Source organism: Perca flavescens, chromosome 20 (genome assembly GCF_004354835.1).
Source record: "Perca flavescens isolate YP-PL-M2 chromosome 20, PFLA_1.0, whole genome shotgun sequence".
In the NCBI taxonomy this organism is placed as follows: Eukaryota; Metazoa; Chordata; class Actinopteri; order Perciformes; family Percidae; genus Perca; species Perca flavescens.
This window is the reverse complement of record NC_041350.1, coordinates 29,017,419-29,034,324: the sequence shown is the minus strand read 5'-3', so window position 1 is coordinate 29,034,324 and position 16,906 is coordinate 29,017,419. Positions and strand designations below refer to the sequence as shown.

Sequence of the window (16,906 nt, the reverse complement as noted above, 5' to 3'; positions counted from 1 at the left end):
GTGGCTGCCGCTGGAGAATTGAGAGAGCGCATTCATTTTAAAATCCTCAGCGGAGGAGCATCAACAACTGCCCGAAAGCACGGTAGCGTTATATGGTGGAGCGAGATAGAGAGACTGGAGAGAGAGAGAGCGTTATATGGTGGAGCGAGAGAGAGAGACTGGAGAGAGAGAGAGCGTTATATGGTGGAGCAGATAGAGAGACTGGAGAGAGAGAGAGCGTTATATGGTGGAGAGAGATAGAGAGACTGAAGAGAGAGAGAGCGTTATATGGTGGAGCAGATAGAGACTGAGAGAGAGAGGCGTTATATGGTGGAGCAGATAGAGACTGGAGAGAGAGAGAGCGTTATATGGTGGAGCAGATAGAGAGACTGGAGAGAGATAGAGCGTTATATGGTGGAGCAGATAGAGAGACTGGAGAGAGAGAGCGTTATATGGTGGAGCAGATAGAGAGACTGGAGAGAGAGAGAGCGTTATATGGTGGAGCGAGAGAGAGAGACTGGAGAGAGAGAGAGCGTTATATGGTGGAGAGAGATAGAGAGACTGAAGAGAGAGAGAGTGTTATATGGTGGAGCAGATAGAGAGACTGGAGAGAGAGAGCGTTATATGGTGGAGCAGATAGAGAGAGACTGGAGAGAGAGAGAGAGCGTTATATGGTGGAGCAGATAGAGAGAGACTGGAGAGAGAGAGAGCGTTATATGGTGGAGCAGATAGAGAGACTGGAGAGAGAGAGAGCGTTATATGGTGGAGATAGAGAGACTGAAGAGAGAGAGAGCGTTGTATGGTGGAGCAGATAGAGAGACTGGAGAGAGAGAGCGTTATATGGTGGAGCAGATAGAGAGAGACTGGAGAGAGAGAGCGTTATATGGTGGAGCAGATAGAGAGACTGGAGAGAGAGAGAGCGTTATATGGTGGAGCAGATAGAGAGACTGGAGAGAGAGCGTTATATGGTGGAGCAGATAGAGAGACTGGAGAGAGAGAGCGTTATATGGTGGAGCAGATAGAGAGAGACTGGAGAGAGAGAGAGAGCGTTATATGGTGGAGAGAGATAGAGAGACTGAAGAGAGAGAGCGTTATATGGTGGAGAGAGATAGAGACTGGAGAGAGAGCGTTATATGGTGGAGAGAGATAGAGAGAGACTGGAGAGAGAGAGCGTTATATGATGGAGAGAGATAGAGAGAGACTGGAGAGAGAGAGCGTTATATGATGGAGAGAGATAGAGAGAGACTGGAGAGAGAGAGCGTTATATGGTGGAGCGAGATAGAGAGAGACTGGAGAGAGAGAGCATTATATGGTGGAGCGAGATAGAGAGAGACTGGAGAGAGAGAGCGTTATATTGTGGAGAGAGATAGAGAGAGACAGAGAGAGCGTTATATGATGGAGAGAGATAGAGAGAGACTGGAGAGAGAGAGCGTTATATGATGGGAGAGATAGAGAGAGACTGGAGAGAGAGAGCGTTATATGATGGGAGAGATAGAGAGAGACTGGAGAGAGAGAGCGTTATATGATGAGAGAGATAGAGAGAGACTGGAGAGAGAGAGCGTTATATGATGGAGAGAGATAGAGAGAGACTGGAGAGAGCGTTATATGGTGGAGAGAGATAGAGAGAGACTGGAAAGAGAGCGTTATATGGTGGAGCGAGAGAGAGTGAGTGAAGAGAGGGAGCGCCCAGCAGCGTTAGAAGTCGTGAATCATTGAAATAAAAACGTGTTTTCGCCGATTCATCTCTAGAAATGCGACTGTAGCGAGCATGCCACCATCACTAACGTTATCACATTTATATTTACACGTAACAAATGATATATCCAGCTTCAAAAAAAGTCTAAAAGTCGGAAGCTAGAATGAATGCATTGTGCAAAGAGTGGTTGCTATGGAGACGATACAGTGTGTTGAGTTCCGTTGCTCTGATTGGTTGTAGGTCTATCCAATGAATGCAGATGCATTTTTTTTCCTGGTTGGGTTGGAACACGCCCCATAATCACAGCCCAATGGATCGGTTTCAGACTCCCATTCTGACTAGAATCTGAGTAGGACCACGTCAGGCTAGGTCTAAACATTCTAAACCGTTCTACGGAGAAGAATGGCGTCACTGTTTTGAGATTTGGCATACATTTGGGCCTTTATTGAAGAAATGTAAATAGTTTGTCCTTTATATGAATTATAATGGTCATTATGTTTATTTTTGCACTGGATGACTCCAAATATGTAGGAGAACTGTTTTAAACACACATGCTTGTGTAGCATTGCTGTGGGTGTAATATCAATAAATAGGACATTATTATTTTGATTATTGGCAAAAGCGTCTGGACTTTTTTTGAAAAAATGTATGTATTTTGTCAACTGTTTTATCCAGTATCAATTCTAAATACTATCGGTCGATTAATCGGTTATCGGCAAATACGGCCCAACCTAGCTATTGGTATCGGTAAAATCCACTATCGGTTGACCTCTATACCTATACAAGTAGTTTGTCTCCCGCTTATGGACATAATGCACACAAATAAATATTCAAATATATTTGAACCCGTGTTTTTTTGGAAGTAATATTTAATGTCACTTTTGGCCAATTTTGACAGCCCTGCTTCATCATTAATGAAGAGGAAAAACAAGCATAGCATTTTAAGCAATGCCAAATCGACGTTTGATTGTAAACAACTGAGCTTTACGAATGAGATTTAATTAAAAAAGGACCCTAACACTGCTTCCTCCGGCTCATCACTTTATAGAAGACATGCAGTACAGAAATACATGAGATTAATACAAATAAATATAACCCCAAGAAGCCAGACACAATCAGAAAACAAACCAAATACCTAGAGGCAAGAGACCAAAGAAAAGAAAAAATAAACTCACAGCTTCGTAGAAATAAGTTTTGAATCGGTTGCTTTGGTGTCAAACAAAAAAAAAGTGAACTGCTTCCCTCATTACGACCAAGTTTGAGTCACAGATTATAAGTAGGGCAGAGACTCAGCGCTGCAGCTGTAATTATTTAAAAAAATAATAATTTGTTTCCTGCCCTTTACGTGACTCTTCAGCTCAAACCCCCAAAACAGTGACAGATTCCTTCATAGGAGCCTCTAAATATATATAAATAACACCTCATAACATTAATACGATCAAAAACTGGGACACTCTGAAGCAGAGTGGCATTTATACATCCACACGGGATGATCCAAGTATCTGGGGAGCTGTTTGTACCAATACCTACATACACCTGGATTAGAAAACAGGTGATTTATGGCCCCTAGTCACACACACATGCAGTCCAATTTAACCCCCATCACCAGAGAGAACGTGTTAGGTTTGTTTATCATCGAAGGCACGAGTGAAAGTTCATTAGTCCTTAAGTTAATAGCTGGAGCGCTGTCCGGGGCCCTGTTTACACTACTGGGTTTTAAATTGTGTTTCGGTGATCCGAACACAAGTGGACAGCCGACACCAGCCGTTCACACCCGTACCTACCACGCGTCTCCAGCTGGGTTGGAGATTTCCTTACTAGCTAAGTCACGTCCACCAGAAGGTCAAAGGGCCCCGTGCACAGTTATAAGGTCCCTGCTCGCGCCAGTCATGTTAGCCCAGTTCTTGGCTTGAAGGAATAGTTCGACATTTTGTTTAAGTGTGTGTGCATTTTGTTGCCAAGTGTTGTTTTCCTTTGCGTATCAAAAAGTTATTTATCTTAGGGGTGCCAAATTTTACACACACACACACACACACACACACACACACACACACACACACACACACACACACACACACACACACACACACACACACACACACACACACACACACACACACACACACACACACACACACACACACACACACACACACACACACACTTATTTCTACAGCACCTTTCAGCAACAAGGCAATTCAATGACATCCCTTTGCACTTAAGTTAGTTCTCCATTAGTTCAATGTTAACAGGGCAGTCACCAAGTTTAGTTTGTGTCATTATGCAGTTTGTCTTTGTTGTTTACATTCCTTTGCATTTTAGTTAGTTCAATATTAGCCTGTACACAATGTCATTTATTTATTTATTCATTTATAATATGTTCATGTTGTGGCAAAAAGGTTTCTCTTTTATTGTTAATTTTTAAAGTTTGGATTGATACCAATCCTGACAGTGTTTCCTCTATATTGATATTACCGCGGCAGAAAATAGCATGGTGGACACTTTGATGAATTTACTGTTTATCAGAGCCCAGAGGAGACGAGAAGCTAACGTTAGCGAACACTGCGGTGACGGTCCCTCTACCTCTGACTCCCCGCTGCAGGAGATGCTGTATTCACGCTACGGTTTTAAAACCGTTTTCCAGGTTAGTGGGGGAGCATGGCGCTCAAAACCAACATGAAAAACGTAGTAATGTTCACTCAGCGTTTTGTGTTGTTGTTAAACTGTGTGTAAAATGAACGGTGACGTTAAAATCCCCCTACGGTACCGTCTATTTGCTGGATGGTTTCAAGGTAACGGTCGGTAGCTAACATTAGCAGATAAGCCCATACTTTTAACATAGGGGTGTGTATACTTATGCCCCCTGTATTTTAAGGAAGAACATGTATTTATTTACGGTACATTATTCATTCACAAAGAAAATTGGTGTCCTTAAAAGGTTGTATTTTTCCTTATTTTTTTAATTAAGGCATTAAGATACATTTTTTTTATTCCCGTTTTTAGTCAACTTTAGCATGGGTTCATAAACTTACGAGCACCACTGTATTTAATCAACACATATGACAGCTGTATCGATGTTTTAGTCCACCGCTCGCAAGGTCTCAAAATATCAAATAACTATTTCTTTAATAATTAGACAGTAGTTTCAGCCATGGTGGAGCAACTAATTTCAAAGTAACTCGATTTTTTTTATAAATTATGTAGAACAAACTAGAATCACAGAAGATATGTCGCCTCATTATTTTGGTATGAATTTATATCCACACACCTTCCAGCTAAACATCTAGATTCATGGGAACCACGCACTCAGTTTTTACTGCAGCTCCATTTTGTGATTCAGACAAAGTGTGTTTTTGCACATAAATCTTGCCTTTAAAGCTACATTTAAATTCTAGGCGTAGTGTCCACACACTCACTGTGTACCGATACATAAGGGACTGATCATACATTATTGTCCAACACAAATACAGGAAGAGGTGGGGTTTGTGCTCCCAGATATGAATCAGTCGGCAGCGAGACGGAGGAGGAGGAGGTGCAGACGGCCGCTGGGGAAAGTTTGTGGAGGACAGAAAGAAAGTAGAGCTGTTCCTCTCATAGAGAGACGCCTGCAGACTCAGAGGGTCATAAATCCACACACACACAGACAACACACACACAGACAACACACACACACACAGACAACACACACACACACACAGACAGACAACACACACACACACAGACAACACACACACACACAGACAACACACACACACACAGACAACACACACACACACACAGACAACACACACACACACACAGACAACACACACACACACACACAGACAACACACACACACAGACAACACACACACACAGACACACACACACAACACACAGACAACACACAGACAACACACAGACAACACACAGACAACAAACAGACAACACACAGACAACAAACAGACAACACACACACACACAAACAAGATTCTGTATGACGTGGGACAGACTATATAAAGCTGAGTGAATGTAGGGTTAGGACTCACTGTGCCCATGCATACATCGTCAGATTTGTGTTGTAATAAACTAGCGGCCTGTCAAGTTTATTGTATTGTTGTTCATCAAAGTGAAGACTGACCACATCCCAGTAAGTCATGACAGTGAGCCGGCATGAGACCGGCTCGCCTTAATGGAACCATTTCTAATTAAACCTGCTATGACCCGCTGTGAGAAAGGTACGTTAGTGAGCTATGGAAGAGCTGGTAGATGAGTTTGTCCATTTGGACAGAGCCAGGACAGCAGTTTTCCAGTCTTCATGCTAAGCTAAGCTCAGCCAACAGTCCCCTGCTTCATATCACCGTGCAGACCTGAGAGCGGTATTGATCCTCTTATGTCACATTTAATTTCCACCGTGGTAAGCATCAACTATTGCTTTAAGCAGTGTGTGACATTGTTTTTTACAGTATACACACATGCATATAATCAAACAGCATAGAAAACATATCTTAAAGCCTCTACACGCACACAATTACAAGCCGAATATAAAAGTAGTATATAGTATTCCACAATCCTCATCCTCCTATCTTCCCTCACACACAGACACCGTGACACACACACACAAACACCGTGACAAACACCGTGACACACACACACACACAAACACCGTGACAAACACCGTGACACACACACACACACACAAACACTGTGACAAACACCGTGACACACACACACACACACAAACACCGTGACAAACACCGTGACACACACACACACACAAACACCGTGACAAACACCGTGACACACACACACACACAAACACCGTGACAAACACCGTGACAAACACCGTGACACACACACCCACACACACACACACACACACACGTCTGCTGCAGTCTGACAGCTCTGTGGCTCCGTTACTGAAACATCAGCCGAGCAGACGGCCGTCGCTGCAGTAATCAGCTGCTCAGGCTCTCTGCCCGGCAGCCAGCCTATCAGCCGAGTGGTTTTTCCCCAGTCTCTTTCAACAAGTTGTTGTTGATGTTATGGGTGTAGCATATATTTTTCACAATAATTCTGGTGTAATTTTTGATATGATAGAAAATGTATATAGTGATACTTGTTGAAGTAAGGGCGTCATACCGTTACACACAGCAACAACAAGCATAGTTGAAAGCCAAATTGCTACGGACTCCACTGGTTTAACGTCAGTCATTGTTCTGAGTTCAGGTCAATTCAAAATGACAGCAGACCACCTCAGAGTGTCACTTTATCAGGACATTCTGATGGGGAATTTCAACAGAACAGAACAAACAAAACAGTTATGGTATTTTAGAGAAACTATAAAGATATATAGTGTATATTGCATAATAGTCCCCTAAAAATTGACAGATATTAATTATTATCCATATCGCCCAGCCCTAGTTGAGATAAAACAGCTGTGTCAGGGTGAGGTGCGGGGGACACCACAGGGCCCTCCAGGGGCCCAAGAAGAACAAGGAAAAGGTAAATTTAGAGCCTGACAGATATTTATCAACAGGGCCTATGTTATCAGCTCACACTCGTTTATCACAGGGAAAGAAAAATCACAGAGAGAAGAGCTGCAACTCTCTTGGAATAGGGGAAGGGGGGCTATTTTTGTTCTTCTACTACCACCATTCATTTTGACAGCGAATAACTTTACATCTGAAGCGTTTAAAGACTATTTGTCCGTTGTTTATTTCTAAAGAAACATGTCAATGTATAAAAGGCTCCATTACCTTGTACCTCACGTTATGGCTCCGTAACATTTTTATAAAAATAGGCTAATGATTGGGTCATAACCACGAGAGTTACTGTCGCATAGTAGAGGAATTACTGTGTAGTACAGGAGAAGCTCGCAGGCAGTTTGGACTAACATGAGCTGTTTAAGTATAATTACTAATTTTAACTAGCATGTTAGTTAGCAATAATTAGTCTGTGCCCATGTTATCTCCTTACATATACCTACACTCTCCGTCTCTGTAAGATTGGGAATGATTGAGATTTCTCTTGGCACAGCTACCAGAAGACTTACAACTTTCAGACAGGTTGCTCACGTCACATTTACGTCATTTCTCTCAGTTGGAGGCTGCGCAGTTTTTTTTTTTTTTTTTTTTTTTTTTTTTTTTTTTTTTTTTAAATTGCAGAATATTTGTTACAATTTGTCAAAACAAAGAGACTGACCTTGTAGTACACAACTCATTTCGTTACAGAACATGTTTTCATAAAGAATAAAAAAACATAAGTAAAAGAATAAAAAAAATACATATCAGTCAATAGATACAGTTGAAATAAATAAAAAATATATAGTCAGTAAAAAATTATAAACAAAAGTACATAGCCAGAGATCAGACAGTTTAATTATAAAGTTAAATCAGATAAGCATTGCATACATTTTGATGCTGATTTACCCTCTAATCCAAAAATACAATCTATATAATTTTTTAAGTCAAGTTTAAAAACATTGAAAAGGTTTATTTTTCATAAATTTCGATTTATGAATAAAGAATTTTCCAAGCAAAATTATTAAGTTGACTATATATTGTACAGAGGAGTTTGAGTCAGAAAAGTAAAAGAGGATATCAAAATTAGATAAATGTATGTTTGAGCTAAATTGTCCATTAATGAAACCTTGTATATCATTCCACAGAGAAGAGCTATGTGAACAGCTATAATATCCTTCACTGGTCTCCGTCCAGAGCAACGGGATCTGTTGGTCAATATATTTAACTGTCTATGCCTAAAACGGCATTTTCACTGCAAAAATCACGGTCCTCTTCCCGATTTACAGCCCCCCTCTCTTGGCTTCAAATAACTCACCGTTGTCGGCTACGGCCGCTGAACAGGCTACACGTTGTAAACAGCCGTGGCCCGCTTGCCTGGTCCTCCGTTAAACATTAGCCATTAGCATGGCTAGCATGGCCACTGTTAGCCAGGACCAGTCGAGATCACTTCACTGACAGCGTCTCAATTGTTTTTGCGAGTAACCAACTCGGGTACTCTAGCTATATAATTCAATGTGAGTACACGAATGTTGAAATGACATAAAATGCCCGTCCCTTGTAGCGGTCATAAATTAGCCTGAAGCTAATGCTTAGCTACCTGTTCAGGATGAAATTAGCCAACTCGGCGTCTAAGCTGTCTGATGATGCCTGAAGTCTGGAATGTATCTGGGGACACTAGTTGTTGCACTATGACCAGTCATTGCACTTTATTATGTTACTATTGCACATGTTTTATATGTCTTATTATGACATTTTGATATTTTTCAAAGTTAAAGTACATGGAATCTTAGAAAATCCTTTTTTTTACCGTGGTATCGAAATCGGCATCGAGAATCAGGTTATTTCACTGTTATTGGCACCGACTACTGAATTTTTGGTATCGTGACACCCCTAATTACATGTGTATAAATGATGAAACAGAAAGCAACAAGAAAATCGAGTAACACGAGTCACATTATCAAAGACTCAAACTTCACCATTAGGAGGAACAAAGCCGTTTCAGTGTGCAGCAGGGGCTCGAGTAGATTGTAACGAAGGCATGTGGCGCCCTCTGCTGGTCACTCACCTCTCTGCAGCGTCTTAGCTCTCGACTCCCTCCCCATTCCCGTGTAGTGTGCATCTCCAAAAGATGGGTTGAAATTTCCACCTGAAACAAAAGATCAGACAGACTCACATCAGGACGGGAACTGAAAGAACTGGATTTTCCTTCTATTTCTATGAAAGTCAAAAACAACTTACTTTTCTTTACTTGGACATAAATACCGAAAACAAATTACATAATACTATTTCGCAATACTATGCAATACTATTTCATCATAGATTCATACCAAGTGTCTTCTATTCATTCAGCACAAATTCTGTATTTAAAAATGAATGAATCAAAATGACTTATGAACGATATAATAAACTTAAGAAGTCGATAGACAACTTAACTGACTTTTTTTAAATTAAAAAATATAAATAGATTTTTGGAATTCTATGAATCGATTTTGAATCGGTAGAGTTTGAATCGCGATACAAATGTGAATAATTTTTTTAGCACACCCCTAATCGATAATGAAAATAATCTTTAGTCGCAGCTTGATGATAAACCTTAATTAACAATAAAGATCAACAGCAGGCACTCTGAGTTTGTTGGACAGTAGTCTGGCTCAACAGATGTTCATTGCTGGTATAATTCGCGCCTCCCTCCCCTCTCGCTACCCCGCTATCAGGGCTTAGCGCCGACCAGGACAGTTGGGATTGGTTTAAAGAAATGTCCCGATCCCACAATAGATAGGCCATGTAGACCATACTCCAGCAATGACAACGCGAGACTAGCTGGACTGTAAACTCTGGACTGTTTCCAGCGGCGGGAACGTCATTTAGATAACTACCTTACTATTACAACACAAGTAGGGCTGCCACCAACATTAGCCTGGTTTTCACGGTTAATTAACCTGCTATTTTTTAAGACTAGTCATTAAGTCTATAAAATGTCTGAAAACTGTGAAAAATGTTGCTCAGAGTCCCGAACCATGTCTTGTTTTGTCCCACCGACAGTCCAAAAAGATATACAAATTTACGATCATAGGTAAAGTTTATTTCTAGAGCACATTTGAAGAAGACTAGGAAAAACTTTGTAATTATTCTCTGCCAATCAATTAATTGTTTCAGCTCTGAACCCAAATATTTGATGTATTATCTCAAACCTAAACTAAATCTCCGCTCTAAAACAAAGCATGAAGTATTGTAATCCAACCGCACCCTCTAGTGGACATGTGAAGGAACTACAACACATTGACCATGAGTCACACACACACACACACACACACACACACACACACACACACACACACACACACACACACACACACACACACACACACACACACACACACACACACACACACACACACACACACACACACACACACACACACACACACACACACACACACACACACACACACACACACACACACACACACACACACACACACACACACACACACACACACACACACACACACACACACACACACACACGACTTTAGATTAAGCTATCCCAAAAAAGTACAATTCAAAAATGTTTGGGGCTCTCATTTCCAATTTGAAAAACAACCTAGAAATACAATCAGAAAGTCAGAGACTTTAGAGGAAAGTCTTTCTTACCCAATCCAAAGAAACAACTTCCAGTAAAAATATAGCTTTAACAGATAATAAAAAGATTAATTATTAATAATAAAAAGGTCACACTGGCAACTAACCGATTCAGAGTTTCTCTTGCATCTTGTTAAACTTTGTCCCTTCTGGCCACCATACTCCCTCTCTCATTAAGTTAAGTTAATTGAATCAATCAAAGCATGACCTTTTTTTTTTACCAAGAAGGCTCCTATATATTAAAGAGCAAAAGAAGCACATATAAACATAAACTGCTCCAGTTAAACAGCCAGAGTTTGGATAATTTTTCTATCCAGGCAACAATGAAGCAGATGATTTGTGCATCTTCCTAAAAAAATAAGAAATGTGTCACCTACAGTGATCAGCACCTCACTACAACCCCCGGTGTGCGTTACTTTTTCTATATTATATATTGATTATCTTTCTAAGCACCATCTACAAAAAGCTCTTTTTCGCGCGCTCACCTTCAGCAGCAACAAACTGTCCGACAGCCGACGAGCCGCCGCCTCCCGTCTCCACAAACTCCACCTCGGACACGATGATGTTGTCCTCCAGCACCGAGCCGCAGGTCATGCAGACGGCGTCGCCGCGGGCATGGTCCACGTCGATGTCCGAGCTGCCGCAGTTCCTACACACCTTGGAGCTCATGGTGGCGGACGGCGAGCCTCAAAGCCTGATGGGAAAACATCAGGGTAATTAAAAAACCTCAGCATTAAGCAACAACAGTTACATGGATTTTTTGTAGATAATGCTCTTATGTGGATTTTACAATCAGTTCCAGTGGTGGAAAGTAAACTACGCACATTTACTCAAGTATTATACTTGCAGGAAGTACTTGCAGTAGTACATATTTGAGGGATGTATGCTTTCCTGATTATTTCCATTTCATGACACTTTATACTTTTTCTTAGCCTTGCATGTTGTGATCTATTTGCGTGCGTTTTCTTATTGTTGCGTGTTGTCATCTATTTCCGTGTGTTTTCTTAATGTTGTGTGATGTGATCTGTTTTCTTAAAAAAAGGTCCAATGTGTTGGAATTTCTCCCATCTAGCGTTGAGATCATATATCGCAATCAACTCTCGTCGCTACTCTTTGGTCTGAAGTTCACTGTGCATAGTGCCCTTTATATAGAGAGTGTGGCCAACTCAAATCATGGGCGCCATATTGGAGACCAATGTCAGATGACTCTACAGTGTAACCCTATGGGGCGAATATGCTATCTTGAAATAAATCGCTTATTTTCACCATAAAACTGGCATATACATGTTATCTACGTTTGTCAATATGTAAAAGGCCATTACAGAAATACTTCAGTGTATATTTACCTTCTACATCGTAAATGGCCCTCTAAAAAATGCCCATTGTAGTGAGTGACCACGTCGCCTAATAAGTCTCTGAGCAGCGTTTACCTTTCTAATGTCCGCTAGCATATGTACAGGCTAACTATAGCCAGTTAGCTTTGTGTGTAACGTAACAAAAAACCCACCCATCTTGTAGGAGCAAAGCTTTTCGTTCAATAAAATTATGGTACAAAAGGAGCACTAACGCCACAGGTCTTATGTTGACAAAATGGACGCAGATATAGGAAACTGAAGGCAGTGTAATATTTACCTAGCAGGCTAGGCTAACGCTGTTGCGCAAACGTCGGCGTAGCTGTCTAAACTTAAAAGCCAAACAACATCCCCGTCCAAGCTGTGTTTCACTTTCCCTCCATTATTATGAACATAATAAAGACACTTTATTAACTTAACTTAAATGCTAGTTCTAGCATGCTACCTCGTTCTCAATGGCAAAGCACTGCTACAACTTCACCATAATCTACAAAAGAACTACTTACATGTGCGCTCTCGTTTAGAAGTCTCCCAGCTAATCCTGCCTTGTAACTGACTGAAGTTGGAGAAACAGCCTCTCTTTTACTGTCTATGGAGCTAGCTGACATCTGATCTACATCTGAGCTACTGCGCATGTGCAAGTGCAATCAAAGATAGTACAGAAGATATCTCACTCTGTAACTAAAACAGAGACCTGAACACAAGGTGAAAAAAGGAGCTGCAGCAGTGAGAGAGAGAGTTGTGCAGTACAACAAAAATATGGTGTTTATTGAAAATTAAACCATGTAAACCTATTCTGGTACAACCTCAAAATATAATTATGAACCTGAAAATGAGCATAATATGGGCACTTTAAGCAGTGTTAGAACTTTTTTGAAGGCATGGTACACATTAACGATGGTATTACTATATTTGTCCTATGAAAGTTAATATATTGAAGAGAGAAATTGACATTTACCTCACACAATAATGAACAACTCCCATACTTTGCCATTTTGGTTCACAGAGGGACTTGTGAAATCTTTTGCTGGTTCCCTGTCTTTCATTGCAGCCAAACACTAAACAGTTGGACATTTCTTCAGTGATTTATGTCATTTTTTAAATAATTTATTACATTTTCCACTATTCCCTGCACTGTGTCAATGGGAATCAGATGAATGTTGGTATCCAACATGGAGTCCACGAAACCACCTTGGAACCAATTGCATAACAGGATAGCTCAGAACATTTGATTCCCTAGTTGGCCACACTCTCTATATAAAAGGGCACTAGCTATGCACCCGCCCCCCCACACATACACACACCGATATACACGTTAATGGTGAAAGGAAGATTGATTACACGTAGTGATACAGAGTGAAATTTTAAGTTGTTTTTAATGACCTGCTTACCTAAGCTACATTTTCTTGAGGTAAAGGAAAGGGGATATTTTGGTTTGCTATGGAAAACTAAAGTCTAGCTAGAGTGAACGAGGGAAATACAAGAAATGGTTAACTGCCAATAATATAGCCTATCTCTATAGTAGGCATATTCTAAAACAATAGCAATCCCCATAGAATGTTGTTGTCACTGAAAACTAAATGTCGTAGGGTCCCTGTTAAAGGTCCCATGACATGGTGCTCTTTGGATGCTTTTATATAGACCTTAGTGGTCCCCTAATACTGTATCTGAAGTCTCTTTTATATAGACCTTAGTGGTCCCCTAATACTGTATCTGAAGTCTCTTTTATATAGACCTTAGTGGTCCCCTAATACTGTATCTGAAGTCTCTTTTATATAGACCTTAGTGGTCCCCTAATACTGTATCTGAAGTCTCTTTTATATAGACCTTAGTGGTCCCCTAATACTGTATCTGAAGTCTCTTTCCCGAAATTCAGCCTTGGTGCAGAACTACAGCCACTAGAGCCAGTCCCACAATGAGCTTTCCTTAGGATGTGCCATTTCTGTGTCTGAAGCTATTGAGGAGGAGAGTGGGAGGGGCAAGGTGGAGAGGGGGGGTGTGGCCTTGACCAACTGCCACTTTTCTCGTTTGAAAGCCATGATGTCTCTCTCTCATGGGTTGGCTAAATTCTTTGGGTGGGCAAAGCAGAGAAAGGGGAGGTAACCTTGCTTGTTATGACCTCATAACAAGCAGATTCCAAAACGGCTCATCTGAGCTTTCATTTTCTCAAAGGCAGAGCAGGATACCCAGGGCTCGGTTTACACCTATCGCCATTTCTAGCCACTGGGGGGGCCATAGGCAGGCTGGGGGAACTCATATTAATGTTAAAAAACCTCATAAAGTGAAATTTTCATGCCATGGGACCTTTAATGCTATTGTACCGGTGTATGCTTCAATTCATTGAGCAGATGAGATGGATATTGGAAGATATTTCAGCAGAGAGAAAGAGAAGCAGGAGACTGGCAGAACAGTTGATTCTGAGGGAGCCGGTGTGATTGAGGTCAGTAGTGGTCTATAGGTCTAAGGATTGTTTGGTTTTCTTCTAACAATAAGCATTTGTTGGCAGGTCTAGGTACTATGCATAGCCTAAACTAAATTATTTCATTATATTTATTATATATGCTAGCTATATTCTGCATACTGCTGCATTCATTGACTGTGATAAATTAAATAAATATGTAGATGTTGCCTAAATGTAGGCTAGGCTAAAGATGAGCACATGCCCACAGATACACATGTGAAAATAAAATGATGTCAATCCTACATACAGTACACAGTATATACAGTAAACATTACTCCAAATCTTTTATTACTTCCGCCATCAGGTTATTGTATTTAGACAGTAGCCACTTTAAAAGGTCTGTCACTTTTGACTCGTTAACATCTTGGTTTCTTGACTGGTTGTTGACATAAGTGTAGCTCTAATACAGTAACAAAAGATGTGAGTGCAAAGATTTTGCAAACGCAAGTTACAAATACTCTGGGGGCTAAGCCAGGGGGGGCTTTCAATCCTAGTGACGTCCCTGCTCCTGTTCCTGAAATTTGGATTTTGAATACGCGTGGTCCTCCATGTTTCCTTCTTCAAACTTGCCGGGACCGGGAAGAGACGATACCCATTAGCAGCACCTGTGAGTTTATCATGTGACAGCGAGAACGCCAAAGGCAGAGCAGTACGTTCTGTAGGTCCCTTACCGGTTAACGTTTTTCAAGATGGTGCATGAATATGGAGCGTCTACCCCAGTTCATGTAAACGCAAATATAAAATTTCAAGCCAAAAGGAATACTTGGAATTAATGATGGTGGTAAATATTCATGAAAAATGACAAGTTTGTGAACGGGCAACACAGATTTTGATAAAGAACAACTAACACGTTAAACACTGGACCTTTAAGTTGCAGTGCATTGGCCTCTCAGGGCCACCCTAGCATAGGGAAAACTGTCAGAGAAGTAACTAAGGCTGTCAGACAAATGTAGTTTGGTTCAAGTAAAAAGTTGCATGAAATGGAAATACTCAAGTAAAGTTTAAGTACCTCAAAATTGTGAGTACTTGTAGAATGTTACTTATTGCTATTAAGTTACTTTCCACCACACTGCCCAGCAGTTATTAAAATTAGCTCCAAATTTACCAGCTGCAACATTGAGGTGACAAACACATTAATGCATCAATAATTAGAATCCATTAATATAATACACATTATTCTAAAACAGGCCATTTTTGGATAATGAGTACTTTTACGTTTTGTACGTTAAGTATATGTTGATGCTAATGATTTTGTTATATTAAATGCATGACTTTTACTAGTAACAGTAGTGCAGTATTGCTACTTATACTCGAGTAAAATATCTGCATCAGCTGCAGTGATTCTGCTTTGCTCCCAGTAGCCGGCTAGCTACGTGGCACTGCACCCGGGGGGCTAGCTCAGCGTTTTCTTTTTAGCTGGCCAAATTGCAAATCTTTTACGGGCTAAAGTCGACAACCACAACCATGACCTGTCTCGTTTTTTCCCCTAAATTAAGTTTAATATATATAATTTTTCAATGAGCCGTTAGAACAGCATGTGTGAACCATTCACATGCTGACAGCTGAGGGGAAGAAGCTAACGGGGCGCTGCTAGCCGGCAACACCGACTTCATACACACCTTAACAGACATGAACGTGATGTAATGAGTATCTAATGAACATAGCAGCGTCACCGGTGGTTAAACACACACACAATGAGAGTGTGTAGGTGCCGGTGAGTATAACGTTACATACCTTCAGACCGGTGAACAGCAGCCGTTTGCAGCCACGCTGGGTCGCGTGTAAGCCTCCCCACCGAGTGTTTTATAAAGTATATCAGACTTTAAAGTATGTATCATTGACTGCGACACTTATCGCATTGTCACTGTGTTGATTAGAGAGCAAACAGCAACGTGACAGCGCGCAGAGGTTTGCTAAATACTGTGATATCGCTGCAATCCTTAACACAACACACCCAACATGTGCGTTTGGTGCTGTGGACAAATGGGCGAAACCAACTCGGACCGGAGGGGTGGCGCAGTGTCAAAATGTTTAATTTAAATAATAATAAAACTGGGTCCGTTCTTTTTGGACGTGAGGTGTAAGAGTCATGATTGTGTTGTAATTGTGATTTTGGGTGTTAGGATAATGTAAAATGTGCTAAAAGTATAGCATATAGAGTTAACACCGGCACCAGAATCCCCTACTTGTGTATATGCACTTCTTACTTTCCTGCTTTTAAAGGGACAGTTAAGCTACATTTATGGACGTAATGGATGTGGGGAATGAAATA

The 16,906-nt window shown here is 40.9% G+C and overlaps 1 protein-coding gene across 1 annotated transcript in view; it reads right to left on the bottom strand.

The window, feature by feature from the left end:
- Window positions 1-16,616, bottom strand: part of brf1a (BRF1 general transcription factor IIIB subunit a) — a 131,013-nt gene extending 114,397 nt beyond the window's left edge. Inside the window, exons 1-3 of the mRNA XM_028565554.1 lie at window positions 16,369-16,616; window positions 11,307-11,515; window positions 9,245-9,325 (exon numbers count right to left, since the gene is read on the bottom strand). Of these exons, the coding sequence (XP_028421355.1) occupies window positions 9,245-9,325; window positions 11,307-11,490 (265 nt within the window). The 5' untranslated portion in view covers window positions 11,491-11,515; window positions 16,369-16,616. The remainder of the gene's footprint in view (window positions 1-9,244; window positions 9,326-11,306; window positions 11,516-16,368) is intronic.
- Between the last annotated feature and the right edge of the window lie 290 nt (window positions 16,617-16,906).